The sequence below is a fragment of the Buteo buteo genome, chromosome 2 (genome assembly GCF_964188355.1).
Source record: "Buteo buteo chromosome 2, bButBut1.hap1.1, whole genome shotgun sequence".
Classification (NCBI taxonomy): Eukaryota; Metazoa; Chordata; class Aves; order Accipitriformes; family Accipitridae; genus Buteo; species Buteo buteo.
The window spans coordinates 3,827,620-3,843,975 of record NC_134172.1 but is presented as its reverse complement, the minus strand read 5'-3'; the positions used below and the strand labels follow the sequence as shown (position 1 = coordinate 3,843,975).

Genomic DNA, 16,356 nt, shown 5'->3' with positions numbered 1-16,356 from the left:
AGACAGAAAGTGCTCTGTCAACTTAATATGAGTTTCATAAGATCATATGCAAAATATACTTCTTTAACTTCCTGAAGGAACAGTGCTGCTATACCTTTACCTTTTGCTGTCATCTTCATTTACAGGTTGTCCTATTTCAAACAGGTTTAGATCATGTGGGACTCTGAAAGTTTCCTGTGCATTGCCATTATCACCCTTCTGACTGTTCTGTTTTTCCTTCTTCCTCTCCATTAGATTTTGCAGCCGCCTTTGCTGTTGTTCTTGATAAGCCTTAAACTGACTTTTAAAATGCTCATTCACTTTTATGTCTGACTCCATTGTTTACTAAAAGCATAACGAGAAGAAAATAAAAAGTGACAGAGAGCAGAATCAACATCGCTTTGAAAAACATCCTCTTCTAGCAGCTGCTTTGCAGTTTTTCCTCACTGACCTCTGCACAATCTCCCTGCCACCTCCCCCTCTCAGCCACTGTACTCTTCAGCCTCACTGCCTTTCTTCAAATGCCTTTTTCCATAAATGGCTTTCAAACAGTCTTCAAAAAAAGTTTTGGGGTCTTTTTCACTCTAGCATTCAAAAAGCAATGTCTTAAAATGTTTTTAAACAAATCTGTTTAAATAAACATTTTTACAGAAGAGCAAGTTGGGGTCAAACCCAAGTGAATGTGGCAAGCATGTTACACTGACTAAAGGGAGCACAGACTGTTTGCAACCATCCAGCCTTCCTTGCCACGTTTCAAAGAAAGGTGCAGATCGCCCCATTTTTGGGTTAACAGGGGACTGACAGAGGAAGAAAGATCTCTGTTTATCCTAATGCTCCCTTTGGGCGCTAGACACCAAGAGTGTGGCTTAATCTTCCCCCTGAGTTTCTAAGCATTAAGTGATAACATTAAAGCAATAATATTGCTACCCATTTAAGTGTCTAGAGCTTTACTTAGTATGACTAAAGACAATGTTTGCTGATGTATTCCAGCCCCCTCTCCTTCTGTTTGACATTTACTGTCAGCAAAAATCTAGTGCACCTTTGGCCTAGGAAAAACAGATCAGTAAAATCTTTCGAAGGCACACCCTCCACTGAGTAATTAATGCAGGCCCTTTCTCACACTAAGGCAGCAATCATCCTGATAAACTGCCAAAAGGCACGCTGCGTCCCTTTGTGCCTGTATGTACCGTGTGGGCAGAGACGCACTGCAAGCAGCTTTACCTCCACGACACCGTGGGGTGTGGGCAAGGTGCGTTAAGGACTGAACAAGCGCAAAGAGCCGAAGTCAGCTGCCTCTGCCCAGCCCACAGGCCTCGTGGGTATGAGCGACGGCCTGGGGGCAACCTTTAGCCTTCCAACCTACCTGGCTACCGCCTCCAAACCTGTCACGGAGGGATCCGCCCCACAGCTGCTGTGTGAGGAGACGGGCTTCCCTCTCTTCCCCGCCCGACTCCCGCCTTGTCCTGCGGCCCGACAGGGCCTCACACAGCCCCACTCCCTCCCCCCCCGCCCCAGCCTACCGAAACCGCCTCCCCCGGCCCCCGGGAGCTGCGGGAGAGTCCACCCCGGCCGCCCTCTCCCACCGGCCGCCCAGCCTCGGCTCAGCCGGGCCCGGCCGCTCCGGCTCCGGCGGCGGGCCCGGCCGCAGCCCCACGCGGTTCCCATAGCAACGGGGCAAGGGCAGGGGAAGGGCAGGGCCGCGCATGCGCCGAGCGGCGCCGCCGGAGGGGCGGGGCTGGCGCCCTTCTCCTCAGCCCGGCCGCCATGACAGCTCTCCTCAGCGGAGAGCGCCTGGCCGCGGAAAGCCCCGGCCCCTCGGGGTTATGGCGGTGACGGGAAAGGGGGCTGCTTCTTTATCCCGCCCCGGGCTGGGGTGGAGGAGGAGGAGGAGGAGGAGGAGGAGGAGGAGGAGGGCAGGTACAGGTAAAGGCCTCCTCACGCCGCTCCCCAGCTCCACCTCGGTGAGGGGGAGCCGGCGTGAGGAAGCAGTCAAGGACGGCGGCGTTGTAGCGGCTGGGAATGCCCTTTTCCAGTAGCACTGCACCCTCTCAGGTGATTTTTATTCACGTATGTAAGCTCACCCCAATCCCGCCGCAGGAGGCTGAGTGCACGCTCCCCCCCCCCCCCCAAAAAAAAAATTAAAAAATCCATAGCCAAACGCTTGTTATCTCCAGCGCTCGCACATTTATTCATATTTCATCTCCAGTGCTCGCGCATTTATTCGTATTTCATCTCCCGCTGCTCTGTACAAGAGGTCACACACAGAGGTGCAGTACGTACCTTGCGGTATTTGTTACAAAGAGACACCATACTGTCACCACGGAATGTAAGCTAATAGGAGAAAAGGAGGTTTTTACAAATTGCGTTTATTTTCGTGACTGCCATTGGAGATACAAGGGGTTCGAGAGTAAAATAACAGTGGCAATTTGCAGAGAAGGGTTTTAACACATCGAAGATCATGGGGGCTTCTCAGATTTAAATGTTTTAAAATTTCAGCGGGGAATGACATTGCAGAAATCGGAGCTAGTAACTAAAAGCATTAGAACACCAAGGTTTAGTTTTCACAATATGTATTTTAAATGTTACATTTAAATGTTACTCAGAAGAACACTGCAAATAAAGTTACAAAACAGTAATCCAGAAGTCTGAAAATCTATAGCAAAAATAGGGAGCCTGTGTCTTCATTAACAATGAATAAATATAACATTTAAATAGCTGCAACACACCAAATATTTATCTCATGACTTAAATAAAAAAAATATAGACGTTTACATCTCTCTATTTTAGATGTCATTTAGTGCTACTGGAAGCTTCTAAATTACAAAGTTGGAGGCTGACAAATATACAGGATAGAAAATGACAGCAAAGCATTCACAACACTATCTTACAGATGTGTCCTCCACACTCTGCCTGAGGCCTAACGGAAGCTAGTTCATACTTTGTGGTTTTAGGCAATGGCAGCAAAAGAAGTCACCAATTTTAGGACCGAGTCGACAGTCGAGGAGAAGATAAAGAGATTGTACTCTACTATATCCCCTAAAAACTGGGATATGGTAGCGTCAATCAGAAAGAGCCAGACCCCGATACCCGCTCCCCCAGGGCGCAATCATTTAGGCTGCCAGCTTCAAGACAGTGTACCATACACAAAATACATATAGGGCAATTCTCTGATACCATGTATTATTTTTTTCCTCAAGAACCCCTTGATAGGAGGTTTGTAGCTGCAGTACACAGGCCACCACCAGGACAGAGATTTCAGTCATCTTTCCATTACTCCTTGGGCTTCACCATGTACTCCTGAAACATTGAATACAGCACACCTACAAGACAGAAATACAAGCACAGTTAGAAAGCTGGGTTAAAGAGGCAATAATGGGTTTCAAAATCTGAACAGTAAGAGATATTCTCAGCAATGGAAATAATGTTTCCCTTCCTCTTCTGCTGTATTTTTTTTTAATAGCAGTGATGAACACTACAAAATTCTTCATATACAGAGAAACTGGATATGAAAATATACTGTATATGAAAACGCAGATCCCCAGCCAATTCTAGTTTGCTTTGCAGCCAAAGTCAAGTGCTTTTTTGTCGGTGTAGACAAACGGTGTTTTATGGGATGTACATTTACACACATACACAGCTGCAATACTTGGATGAGACCTGGGATGTACAGATCGGTACATTCAGGGACACAATTCCAGTCCCGAAAATAATACTGTAGGCTATGCAAGCTGATTTTCCAATGCGTTAAATTCAGAAACAGCAACACATTTACAAGGAAAAATATTAACATCAGATAGTCTTTTTTTTTTCTTTGCCTCCAATTTCAACACCCGCAGAACCTCACATACTTCCCACATCTAAAACTAGTCAAAACTTCTACCCTCAAAGGTAGCACAGTTTAATATTGAATATGTGTATTTAAACATCACGTTATTCTAGAAAGGCTGAGTGAACACCAGTAACGACCATAAACATCCTGAAATATAATAGCCTGGAGACTTCCACCCCGAGGATATTTCACGCACACTGTATTATCCACTAGGAGAAGAGATGCGGGAGGTTTTCCGTGGTCCAGCTTGCCACTGCCGAGGACAGCCTCCCGTTCGGTACGTACCACACGTTATCGCTCCCACGACGAAGCCCTGGGCTGCCACGCGCATGTGAATCAGGTGAAGAGACATTTTCATGTCGCCTCTGTGCTTCAGTCTGTACAGCCCGTAGCCGACCACCGTGGCGAAGCCAGCCATCCCTACAAGGCAAGGAGAGCATCCTCCTGAGTCGAGATCCAACTCATCGAGACGTGTGGAGTGACCCACCTAAACAAGATATCCTGGGAATAATCACGTTTTGATCCAATCACGCTGGTTTTGTATAGATGGCAAGTCCTGGCCTGCTTACTGTTTTCACTTGAGTGCCATCTCATTCAATGCCCAAGTCAGTGCAGAGGAGAGAGACTTCCACTAGTGTTAAAACACCACAGCAGTAGCTCAAGGTTTCAGAGTTTCCTGCATATTTTTCAGAAAGGACAAGTGCTGCTTGCACCCTCTTTCCTGGATGGAAGCTCGCACCCAAGAACACCGCTTGGCTCCTCAGCATGTGGACGCACCCTGACGTACCCACCGGCCTGCTGAGGTTGCTGTTTTGGCTGTTGTCACGTTTGGCCGGCTTTCAGCGGGACAGGACAAGGCGTATGTTACTTGTCCCGTGCTGTGGGGAGAGAGGTTCAGCAAGGTCTCTTTCACAGGGATAGAGTTCACTTTTAGTCCTTCAAAATACCAAACGCAGCCCTGGCTGTGCCACCTCCAACCTGCGTACACTGATGCTCTCACAGAATACAGAGCAACAATGCACAAAAATGCCCGATTCCATCCACTTTATTGCACATTTAGGATGATTATTTACATAGTTCAAAGGAGGCTGCCAAGTTTTAAGTGTTGTGTATATTTTACCGACAAGAGCCCAGGCAGCTTGTCTCCCTGAATAGGAGTATTACCAGTTCCACTTGTGAAGCTGTAAACCCTTACTTCACTGGTGCATGATCCACGTGGCAGCTTCATTAAATGCCAATTAAGAGTTTTAGGGCCTTCAAGCTAGCTCCGACACAGGTTGAAGGTAAGTTCTGCCAATCTGCTTGGGAGAACCTGAGCTCGCAGTGTTCGTAGTATGCTCTAGCAAGCTGGAGAGTAAAGTCCTGTGACCACAGAAACCAGTGACGGACATCTGTTAGCAAACGCTCGGAACAGTTCACCCCAAGTGACCCAACTGCTCTCCACTTAAGGTGGCTGGAAATCAAAATGTGTCTCATGTCAGCAGCAGTTCCTGATCAGAGGAAAGTTCTCAGGATGAACGTGACTGATCCTCCCCTCAGAGGCTTTTTTGAGGTCTCAGCAGAGAGGCTGAGAACTTTAATGACCTCCTCAAGCTGGAGTACCATAAAACCTACTAAGAAAATGCATTTTAAACTAAGGGATGGCAGCAGAGAAGGGTGAAAAGTTTAGCAGGCGGGCTGTATTTTAGATACTTCTGTTTTGTATTTTCTTAGCTTCAAAGTCACTTTGCAGTGATCACATAGTTCCTGGTAACTGTACTCCAGAACGGCTGCAAAACACACTCCTTACCACCCAACAGGACCACCCGAACATGTTTTTTAAGCTCACCTAAACAGCCTTTCAGGGTTTGCTGGTGTGGTATTTTTTTGGTAATTGCAGGTTCTGAGTTTTCTATTTTAGATAACAGGCCTCACTGATTTGCCTGTTTCTTGCAGAACAAATACCATTCCGGGCAGGAGGATTACTGCTGTCACCACGCAGAAAGCCTACACGAGGAAGTAACTTCAGAGTAATTTCCTGTTCACAGGAAAAAGTGACAGTATTTACCGTAATGATTGCCTGTGAAGAGGAAGATCTAGGTAACCACATTCTTCATCTTTAAACTTACCGAGGGGTACAAATGGTGTCTCTTTAAATTTTCTTAACAGCTTCGATGTCTGGCTGGTGTCAGACTCGTATTCGGAGAAAATGGATTCCTGACCGGACGACATGGTGGCTGTGAAGACAAAGAGCCTCTCTTCAGCTTTCAGAAACACCAAGCTAAGAGAACTTTTAGAAAAAGAAAATCCCTTGCATATTCCACCAGGCACAAATGTCCACGTAGTGAGGTATGAGCACAAGAGCTAGACTTAAGCTGATGAGCTGCACTGAAGCAAGGTCATTGCATACTAGAACAGGTAAGGACAGGAGAAAAAAAAAGAAGTAGCGAAGCAACAAATTTCTGCCATCCGTTTTCACATCATTACAGATCCCAGCGGCTCCCCGCGCACTCACAGGTGGCAAGAAGCTGCTGAAAGCTTTGGTCACTGCTTGTGTTTCCTTTTAGGACTTCCATCCTCCATCGCACTGCTTTGCTTTCACAGGCTATTCCTTAATAGCAGCTCTGACCTCAGAAAAGTTCATTCCTCCTCTTTCGCTCCCTGCCAAGAACAGCGACGGAAGCGCTCGGGGTGGAAACCGTGAGCCGCTGCGGAAGGTCAGCCCTACCTGGCAGCTCGTCAGTCACTACTACAGCCTATCCCACCTCGTTCGCTACTTCAACAGAGCGTCTAACTCCTGCCGGAGAACACAAGAATGTAAAATGGCAGCTGCTGAGGAGTGGGAATGAGTCTTCAAGCCCTCGATAGGCACAGGCTCGTGTGGGGATGCCTAACAGCCACGAGAAGGGCTCTACTCACTGAGCCATCATCACCAAACCTGTGAGACCATCCTCCAAAACTTGCCAGCTTGCCGTGCTGTCCCCATCACGGATTACACCAAGGCCTGTTCCTTTGGTGCCTGGCACGAGCATCATTCTTCAGTTAGTGCCTATTTCTGCTACCACAATGAGCTCAGCAACATCACAAAGGTCTCCGCTAGAAAAATCTCTACCGGTTTTGTTCCAGTTTTGCCATCAACACGCTCAGCAGCAACATACAGCTCGGCCTCGCATGGAAGTACTCCAAGCTCTTGCAATAAGCCAACAGGAACTTAATTTAAGCGGGGGCTAGTAAACACATGCAAAAGATACATTTCGAACGTGGCCGTGCTCCCCGGTTACGCAGCGTTTTGCGCGGCAGCCTGATTGCTTTTTGAACTAAACCTGCAAACCGTTTCCTCTGCAGGCCGCAGGGTTTGGTCCCTCTGCACCTGCTACAACTACCCTCGTTGGCTAAATCTCAGTTTTGTCTTCGCCTGACTCACTCGGAGAAGGAAACACCCGAGCAAACCCCCCCACCCGGCCGCCACGACCTCGCCGCCACCCGCAGCAAGGAGACGCGGGACACCTTTGCGGGGTGTGCGGGGGGGAAGAAACAGCTCTGACACGGGTGGAGGCAGACGGCTGGCAAAGCCACAGCTCCCAACAGACCCACGCGTGGCCCCTGGCCCGCTCCAGACCCAGGTCCCCGCTCCCCACACCGGCCTTCTGCCCTACTCCAGGCCCGGGTGCCCCACACGCACACACAGACGGGGGTCTCTGCCCCTAAATCTGCCCAAGTGCTTCCCCCTCCTGCCCCGGGGTGTCCCCCCCGGAGGCCCCGGCCCTCACCCCTCCGCCGCGGCCGCCGCTGCCCCTCGCTAATCCGATACCGGCCGGCTTCTGCCAGCCCTGGCCCCGCCCCCTCGCTTCTTATTGGCCGGCTTCGCCCCGCCTCCCCCTCCACCCGCTTCCCCCCCGCCTCCTCGACCGAGGACCACAACTCCCAGCGGACAGCGCGGCGGCTCCTCCCTCCCCGCCGCCAGCCAATCCGGAACGGGGAGGAGGGGCAGGCCGTGACGTCGCGCCGAAGGGTTGGACGTTGCGGCGGAGTGACGTGACGTGGCGTCTGAGGGCGGGGAAGGGGCAGCTCGGCCAGGCCTTACCCGGAAGTGCGGGACTTCCGCCTCTCCCGAGGGCCAGCTCGAGTTTGGGAAACGGGGGAGGTGTGGGGGGGAACCCGGCGGTTTGTTCCACCCCCAAAAAGCAGGGGGGGTTGCAGGATGGAAAAGCAGCCCCCAGCGGTTTGGTTTTATTTTTTTTTTACTGCAATTTGGCGGATTTTCGCTTCAAAAACTTCTCAACGTCCGTGTAAACCCGCGCGTCCACATCAGGTGGAAGCTCTTTAGCAAAAGGCAAACTCAGAGGCCGGCTTCCCCTTGGTCTGGTTTTCTTTTTCCTGACAGTGAATTGTCTCATTCACTGTTTTTCCCCGAATTTCAGCTTTCGAGCAGAGCGCGCTTTGCCCCCGCTGTATGCCAGGCAGCGGATTTTGAAGCCCAAAGACCACCTAGACATTGCTCCTGACTTAAAGCGAACTGGACGCTGGAGCAGGAGGGAAAAAAATCCCCCGGGATCCTGAAGATGCCTAAAACCCTCCCCTAAACCTGGGGGCAGCTCATCAGAGCAAAGCAGCAAAGAAAAGTCCTTTTCTCCACAAACCCTGCCCGGTTTTGTGGTGTTTGTGACTCCTCATCTCCGAGCTCGGGGGGAAGCAGAGCTTCTGCTCCTGCGGGGCTACTCCACCGCTGACACGCAGCATTTTCAATGGCATAAATGAAAGTGGCTCAGATAACCTCTTGTTAGTACAGCTGTATCTCTCTTAACGTGCTTCCCATTACTGGTAATCTGGTTATTTTGCTTGCCAAAGTCATTAGGGCTCTGCAGAGTCTGAAAGGAAAAAAAAAAATTATGCAATTACCAGCTCCCAAATTGAGTTAAAATCTTGTAACAAATTACAGTGAAGGCTACTTTCTCCAGTGACTCTCAGAGGCATATTTAATTCCCTGCAGCTCTGTGTGATATGTGCTTCAGGGGAGAAACTCAATTAAAAAAACCCTGCATTTCATTTTAATTGCTGGGCTAATGAAACTGCTGTCACCTGTAGCGTCCCTGTGTGAGTGTGTCTGGCGCCTCGGCTTTGTGAGCAGCTTCTTGCTCTCTGCGGATGTGTATGTTGCCCATATATATTTATTATAGGATATCTTTTAAATGCAGGCACACATGTACGCCAGCTGGTGGTTGCAAACATGGAAATGGGTAAAAATAACATATTTCTCTCTGCGAATCCACCTACCACGGGGCAGGTTGGATGCTGGGCTGTGGCCGTTGCTGCTGCTCTGTTCTCCTGTTTTTACCAGGGCGGTTTGGGGTTTATAAAGCGCACCAGGGTTGGTACGGGGGATGGCCTTGGCACCGTCAGGGTATTCCCCATGGCCTTGTTTTTTGGTGAGATGAGGGAAATGAGCCGGAGGGTGACCACTCACCAACAGTGACGCTCTAGAACCTCTTCAATAAACCATTTTATCAGAGACACCTTTGACAGGCAAGCAAAGGGTTGTGCTGTGAAGCTGTCCCCAAAACATCCCTGTGGCATCATCAGGAGTCTGGCACATCTCTGCTGTGGGCGATTTCTTTTTGCACGTTCAACCACGCCAATAAGCTCTTTATTCCAGTACTACTTGCAAGGCTTTGCCGCTGCCTGCGAAGACACGTGCTTGTCCCCACGGAGCTGCCAGTGCCCCCTGGCCCTGGCCATGTCCCCGCTGGTGGCCATTTCTGCTCTTGCAGGGGATGAGGACCCTGCAGCATCCAAGTAGCGCATGGCTTATTCAGATTTCGTGGAAAAAAATGCAGATTTCAACACCGGGGTCTTAGCCCCGGGAGCCTCTCAGTGCAGAGACGAAGAAGGTCCAATCCTGCCTGGGGGAGCTGGGAGGTGGGCAGCGTGGACGTCATCTTAATATCCATCTGTCAGGCAATGGCAGATGTTTCCACTAATTAAAGCTTTTTAAAAACAAAATAATAAGAGGGAGCTTGTTGCCACATCTGGGGTTGGGGTGCAGCAAACCCAGAATCAACAGGGAAAAAGAAATTAGGGACAGATTGCTTGTTTCGGAGGAGATGGGGTGGAGAAAAGGGAAGGATCAAGGTGGACGGGGGAAAAGCTTGCAGGGAGAAATGGAGAGAAGAAAGGCAAAAGGAACTGGTTATCTTTAAGCAAGCGGCTGGTCTGTGTGCTTGTCTGCGTGACCCTGGTCTGGCACATCCCAGAAAAGCCTCCTTCCGACTGTTTTGTGAGTGGACTCGCCACCCAGCCGGTGCATGGCATCCACCAGCAATCTTCACGTTGTGCTGATGCGGGTCCTTGGTCCCAGCAGCTCTGGCTGTCCCTAGCGTGGTGCCCGACTTGAGCTACACAAGAGCAGGTTGTATTTCTGAAGGAGGGGTGCTGGGTCCCTGTGGCGCAGAGATGATTGCTACAGTGCTCTGACCCAGTGATGACCATCAGGAAAGGCGAAACAAAACCAGGGAGGTCACACTGAGCTCACATTTCCTGCCCATGCTCTTACACAAGTCAAAGAAGTTCCTAAAAGCCTGATTCAAGCCTCCAGCAGGATGGAAACAGGAGAAGAAGCTCCTGTAAGTGCATTTTCTGCTTCTTGCTTGCAAACAAAGCTGCATGAGAAACCTAGAGAGGTTTTCTTTTCTTCTTGAAAGTTAGCCAGCTCATGAGTGCCGGTGCTCCAGCGGGCTTGGGATTAATTTCTGAGCTCAGCCCACGTTGCATGCATCAGTTCTCCACTGTGAGCTACAAGATGGGGATGTGAATATCAGTGCCAGCGTGATACAGAGCGGGGAAGACGTGGCAGAGAGAGAAGACACATCTTGGTGGGCTGGAAGAGACCCAGAAATGGAAATTTTCGGGATGGTTTGTCCTGATGTAGGTGCGGGGCTGGGGGGGGAAAGGTGTTTAGGAGTCTTGCTGGGTGTTGCTGCAATCAGAAGGGTGGGCAGCTTTGGTTTCCTCTTGAAAGCATACGGTCAGAACTGTAGATGGCTAAGGATGAATTTCCTCCAAAATATAAAACAGAAAAAAAAAAAGCTTATTCCCAGAAAAGTCTTTTTCTAGCAATCTTCCATGGCAGATCTCCTCTCCAAGGCTGCTCTGTCTGAAGTCCCCTGCGGCATGCTCCAAAGAACTGTGAGACAGCAAGAAAACATTTCAATCCAGCCCAACCCAAATTTTCTTTTCTTTTCAGCCGCCTGGAACTGCCTGGAATGAGTATTTAAGCAATTTTAGGCATGGGACCACTACAGGTATGTAGCTACAGCTTCACCCTTTACGGCCGCACACCTAAAGCCTTGGGTGCTTTGCTTAATCCACTTGGGGTGGAGGGGCTCCCCTTTCCTGGTGTCTTGATTTCAGCTGGGATGGAGTTAATTGTCTTCCTAGTAGCTGGTACAGTGCTATGGTTTTGAGTTTATTATGAGAAGAATGTTGATAACACACTGATGTTTTCAGTTGTTGCTAAGTAGTGTTTAGTCTAAAGTCAAGGATTTTTTAGCTTCTCACGCTCATCCAGCAAGAAAGCTGGAGGGGCACAAGGAGTTGGGAGGGGACACAGCCAGGGCAGCTGACCCAAACTGGCCAAAGGGGTATTCCAGACCATGGGACGTCATGGCCAGTATAGAAACTGGGGGGAGTGGGGGCAGGGGGATCGCCGCTCGGGGACTAACTGGGTGTGGGTGGGCAGGTGGTCAGCAATTGCATTGTGCACCACTTGCATATTCCAATCCTTTTACTACGACTATTGTCATTTTATTAGTGTTACCATTATCATTATTAGTTTCTTCTCTTCTCTGCTATTAAACTGTTCTTATCTCAACCCATGAGTTTTACTTTTTTTTTCCGATTCCCTCCCCCATCCCACTGGGTGGGGGGAAGTTAGTGGGTGGCTGCGTGGTGCTTAGTTACTGGCTGGGGTTAAACCACGGCACCTGGGGTGTTCATGGGGAGGGAGCCGTCCCTAGGAACTGCAGAGCCACTGTGGGGTCCGTCCTCCTTGGGAAGCATAGCACAACCGGGGACCAACACCTTCATTTTCTCATTACTCGGTGGCTGCAGGTCTCTTAGGCAATGGGAGAAACAGGTCCTCAAGGAGAGCAAGGCAGGACTAACTGCAGACAGGGAACTACACAGGCATGCTTGTTTTGGGATTGCTGGAAAAATGAGCTCCAGCGGAAAGGTGGGCAGCTTTGGCCATGGCCGAAAAGTGGCGTGTTTTAGGGATGGAGGGGTATCTGCACTATTTGTTCTCTGTGACAGCCCTGGGTTGCTGTGAGAGCCTGGAGATTAGTCACCGTTTCCTGAAATCTGGGCTGCAGCTGTCTAAACACTGAAGCCAGCCTGCAGTCCTGGGGAGCGGCCGGCTGCATGGCCCTTGCCCTCCTCAGTCAGGAGGGTTTCAGCCCACGCCTCATCTCATGCACAATAGATTCCAGCAACATCAATCCAGCTAAATCTCTACCTCTAACCTTGATTCAGGAGTTGATTCTGGTGCCTACAAGTCCTTATGTTGGATGGGGCTTTGAGCAACCTGGTCTAGTGGAAGGTATCCCTGGCCATGGGAGGAGGGTTGGAACTAGATGATCTTTAAGGTCCCTTCCAACCCAAACCATTCTATGATTCTATGTTTTCCACTTACTAATGTCTTTTACAAGAATCCATGGCTTGGTGACCTACAGTTGGCATGGGAGCAGTGAGATGTGTCCTACTGGGAGCAGTGACATGTTCAGCATTTCACCTCTGGGAGCAGCCCCACCAACATAAAGGTGCTGGTAGCAGCTTCTGCTTCACGGAAAATTGAGATGGAGCTTTCCCAGTAGTGACGTGGGTGAATCTCAAGCAGCTCACAGAGAAGTGTAGTGGTGGATTTGCCATAATTTAGAGCAGAAACTTCCTCAAAAGCTTGCAGTGGTGTCAGGAGGAAGTGGTGAGTTATGTCAGAGGAGACCGTGCTCATTTACTTTCAAGATTTAATGTGTTGGAGTAAGAAAACCAGATTTTTTTATATATATATATATATATATATGTATGTGTAGACAGCTGTGCCCATGCCGTAGGCAAAGGCCAAGTAGCGCAGGACACAAAATACTTATCAGAAGGTGGCAGAAATTTGAACTTATGAACTAAAGGAAAACCCTCTGTGATGTGATGTTTGCCTTTCCCGTGTGGATTGTAACAACATTTTGATCCCCTTCACTTGTCTTTTGCTCCTAGGCAGCCACGTGTCAAACGCAACTTCAAAGGTGGCAACAACAGCCGCTGCCACCCTGCTGGATGCTGCCAATTCAAGTGACTACCCGTACGAGTACTTGGATGAGGAGGATTACATGCAGTATGGCCTCTGCACAAAAGAAGAGCTGCTCTCCTTTAGCAGAGTATTCTTGCCATCTTTTTACACCGTGGTCTTTCTGGTTGGGTTGGTCGGGAATGTCCTCCTGTTTATTGTCCTCATTATGTACATCAGGAAGAAAAAGAAGATGACCGAGTTGTATCTGCTGAACCTGGTGGTTTCAGACCTCTTCTTCCTACTAACCCTTCCTTTTTGGGCTCTATACATTTCTCAGTGGGTGACCTGGGACATATTTTGCCCGGTCTTAAATGCCATGTACACTCTGAATTTCTACAGTGGAATTTTTTTTGTGAGCTGCATGAGTCTGGACATGTATCTGCAGATAGTTCACGCTTGCTCTCCTCACGGCTCCATGACACGGAGGAATTCCATCCTCATCTTGTTGGTAGTATGGGTCTTTTCCATCCTCCTCTCCATTCCTGATGGCCTCTTCACCAGCACAAGGCAAATCCACAACAAAACCATCGTGTGCGCCCATGATTATGGGCAGAAGCACTTATTTTGGAAAGTCGTCTTTCGGGTTATTCAAAACATCCTGGGCTTCCTTTTTCCCTTCCTCTTCATGGTGTTTTGCTATTCCCGCATAGCGTGTGTCCTCACCGTGTCTCAGTTGCCTGGTTCAAGGCGAGCGCTCTGCTTAGTCTTTACTCTGGTGGGTGTCTTCTTTGTCCTGTGGTCCCCTTACAACATCGTCCTCATCCTTCACTCCCTGCAAGATGTCGGTGTAATCAGGAGCTGTGAAAGCAGTAGGCAATTGGACTATGCCATGCAGATCACGGAGAGTTTGTCCTTTGTCCACTGCTGTCTCAATCCCTTGCTCTATGCTTTTGTGAAAAAACGATTCAGGTTATATTTATGGAAGATCCCTCAGGCCATTTTCAGGAGAAGTGCTTTCTTTGACTTCCAGCCCTCAGGGACAAGCCAGTCTTGCAGCAGATACGCAGCTGAGATAGAAATGTTGAGTATCACAAATGCATGATAAATATTTACATTATTTATGTTACGTGTATGCCCTCTGTGCTGTATTTTACTGGTCCTGGCCATGCGATGGAATTGGTGCGAGCCCACAGCCCTGCGTAACCAGGTATTTCATCCCAGTGTCAGCATCGAGATGAGGATTTTCCATGTTGGGATTGGAAACACCCGAAGGAGGGGCAAGGATGATAAAGGGACACAAACTGAAGCCCCACGTGTGCAAGCCCACCAGAACAGGACCCTTAGGCTTGCTGGACCCAGGACTGGTGAAGTCTTTCTCTTTTCTCTCTCTCTCTTTTTTCCCCGTAATCCCCTCACCTCATCCCTTTAGATGTGAACCGTTGACCAAGTCTGGGACTAGGCGTGGATCCTTCTCAGGAAGGCGTCCAGAAAGCAAGAGGGTCTGCTCTGAACCTCGTGACTCAGCAGGAGGGCTCTCCTTATTTTCTTCCCCGAACTGATCCCCAAATAAGTAAGGCTTTGTCCCAGTTTTGGCTGGGATAGAGTTGATTGTCTTCCTAGTAGCTGGTGCAATGTTATGGTTTGAGTTTGCTATGAGAAGAATGTTGATAACACACTGATGTTTTCAGTTGTTGCTAAGTCATGTTTAGTCTAAAGTCAAGGATTTTTCAGCTTCTCATGCCCAGCCAGCAAGAAGGCTGGAGGGGCACAAGGAGTTGGCACAGGACACAGCCAGGACAGCTGACCCAAACTGGCCAAAGGTGTATTCCATACCGTGTGATGTCATGCCCAGTATAGAAACTGGGGGGAGTGGGGACAGGGGATCACCACTCGGGGATTAATGGGGTGTCGATGGGCGGGTGGTGAGCAATCGCATTGTGCATCATTTGTATATTCCAATCCTTTTACTATTACTGCTGTCATGTTACTAGTGTTACCGTTATCATTATTAGTTTCTTCTTTTCTGTTCTATTAAACTGTTCTTATCTCAACCCATGAGTTTTACTTCTTTTCCCGATTTTCTCCCCCGTCCCACTGGGGGGCAGGGGGAGAGAGTGAGCGGCTGCGTGGTGCTTAGTTGCTGGCTGGGGTTAAACCACAACAGGCTTGTAATGTTTGCTGACGTATGATTAGCAAGCGTTACACAGTTTACTGATGTAGTTTCATGCCAATTCTTGTTGTGAGCAAATAAAAGTTGAGTTTTGTGAGTTAAGGGATCCCTGGTGTCATTTCACCTTAATCCTGACCTGGGAATTGGCAAACTTGAGTCATCGTCCTGAGAAATTGGGACATGACAATTTGTTTCTGGTGTAACTGGAATTATAATAAAATTCCAGTGGATTTATGCTCGTGGAAGAAGCCCAGCTCCTGTCTGGAGTATGTGAGGCATTAGGGGATGAAGGAGCAGCTTATCTAGATGTCATGCCCTTAAAAATGCAAACTGAAACTTGTGCAGAGCTTCTGCCCCATAGATCCCAAAGGGTCTGATGGAGTAGAGTGATCCCATTACCCCTCCACCTCGTGGTGTTGGCTGGGGAATGGATTTTCCACGCTTATCCATCAGGCCAGATACGGATGACCAGCCTTGGGGGTGGCTTTGCTTCTCCCAGCTTTTGCCATCTGCCAGGTAGATGCGTTCAACCGGGTTCATCCCTTTGTCTGCCAGGAGAGATAATGGGAGGAATTCGGCACCTTTAAACTGGGTTGTCTGGCCAACGGTGGGTTTCTCCATTATGATAAGCTGTTCCACACTCGGGTCTGCTGAGTTGGAAACTGTGTCTTTCCGAGGGATGGATCCTTGGTTAGAGATCAGGTCTATCAGCAGCAAAGTTCAAACCAGTAACAACCAGTGACAAAGAGAAAAAGCGATGGGCTCAGCAGAAAAGTGATGGAGGTATTTGCCCTCCCAAAGAACCATTTTGACAAGATAAAAAAGGTCAGCCGATGCTGTCTTTGACATAACTATTGGCTTTGCAACACCACAGAGTGAGAGCATGGCCTTGAACAGAAGAGCATGGCTAGCTGTTAGCCAATCCTTATTACCCAGTGTAGCTTTAAAGTTCAAAGTTATGAGTTTGCTGACCTTTATTTAAAGGTACTATTCACCCCAAATACTCTTGAACCTTAAAGAGGCCCTTTCCAGCCTGGAAACCTATTGAGCATGGGAGTTGCCTAGAATTGTACAAATAAAATTAATAATTGAAGAGAAAATATTCATCACCTTAATTTTATTGCT

The 16,356-nt window shown here is 48.9% G+C and overlaps 3 protein-coding genes across 7 annotated transcripts in view; 1 reads left to right on the top strand and 2 right to left on the bottom strand.

Moving 5' to 3' along the window:
• Positions 1 to 1,636, bottom strand: part of CCDC13 (coiled-coil domain containing 13) — a 36,484-nt gene extending 34,848 nt beyond the window's left edge. For all 5 annotated transcript variants that reach the window (XR_012652611.1, XM_075044155.1, XM_075044164.1 and 2 more), the window contains exons 1-2: positions 1,500 to 1,636; positions 101 to 324 (exon numbers count right to left, since the gene is read on the bottom strand). Coding sequence is in view for 4 of the 5 variants with exons in the window: in XM_075044155.1 (XP_074900256.1) it covers positions 101 to 318 (218 nt within the window). In the remaining variant the exon portion in view is untranslated. The remainder of the gene's footprint in view (positions 1 to 100; positions 325 to 1,499) is intronic.
• A 692-nt stretch (positions 1,637 to 2,328) lies between these two features.
• HIGD1A (HIG1 hypoxia inducible domain family member 1A) lies at positions 2,329 to 7,638 on the bottom strand. Its single transcript, XM_075044140.1, has 4 exons — positions 7,558 to 7,638; positions 5,917 to 6,024; positions 4,094 to 4,228; positions 2,329 to 3,299 (listed from the first exon to the last, which is right to left on the bottom strand). The coding sequence occupies exons 2-4, from the start codon at positions 6,017 to 6,019 to the stop codon at positions 3,250 to 3,252; spliced, it is 288 nt and encodes a 95-aa protein (XP_074900241.1). The 5' UTR covers positions 6,020 to 6,024; positions 7,558 to 7,638; the 3' UTR covers positions 2,329 to 3,249.
• A 2,725-nt stretch (positions 7,639 to 10,363) lies between these two features.
• ACKR2 (atypical chemokine receptor 2) lies at positions 10,364 to 15,243 on the top strand. Its single transcript, XM_075044128.1, has 3 exons — positions 10,364 to 10,407; positions 11,028 to 11,085; positions 13,049 to 15,243. Exons 1-3 carry the CDS (start codon positions 10,384 to 10,386, stop codon positions 14,161 to 14,163), a joined length of 1,197 nt encoding a protein of 398 aa, XP_074900229.1. The 5' UTR covers positions 10,364 to 10,383; the 3' UTR covers positions 14,164 to 15,243.
• The last annotated feature ends 1,113 nt before the right edge of the window (positions 15,244 to 16,356 follow it).

Bases quoted from the DNA above. Each gene is read 5' to 3' on its own strand.
- HIGD1A (XM_075044140.1), bottom strand. From the start codon at position 6,019: ATGTCGTCCGGTCAGGAATCCATTTTCTCCGAATACGAGTCTGACACC. The intron at 4,229-5,916 runs GTAAGTTTAAAG...CTTGCCTTGTAG, and splicing joins GACACCATTTGTACCCCTCG to GGATGGCTGGCTTCGCCACG. The intron at 3,300-4,093 runs GTACGTACCGAA...TCTGTCTTGTAG, and splicing joins CGTGGGAGCGATAACGTGTG to GTGTGCTGTATTCAATGTTT.
- ACKR2 (XM_075044128.1), top strand. From the start codon at position 10,384: ATGGAAACAGGAGAAGAAGCTCCT. The intron at 10,408-11,027 runs GTAAGTGCATTT...TTTTCTTTTCAG, and splicing joins AAACAGGAGAAGAAGCTCCT to CCGCCTGGAACTGCCTGGAA. The intron at 11,086-13,048 runs GTATGTAGCTAC...TTTTGCTCCTAG, and splicing joins TAGGCATGGGACCACTACAG to GCAGCCACGTGTCAAACGCA.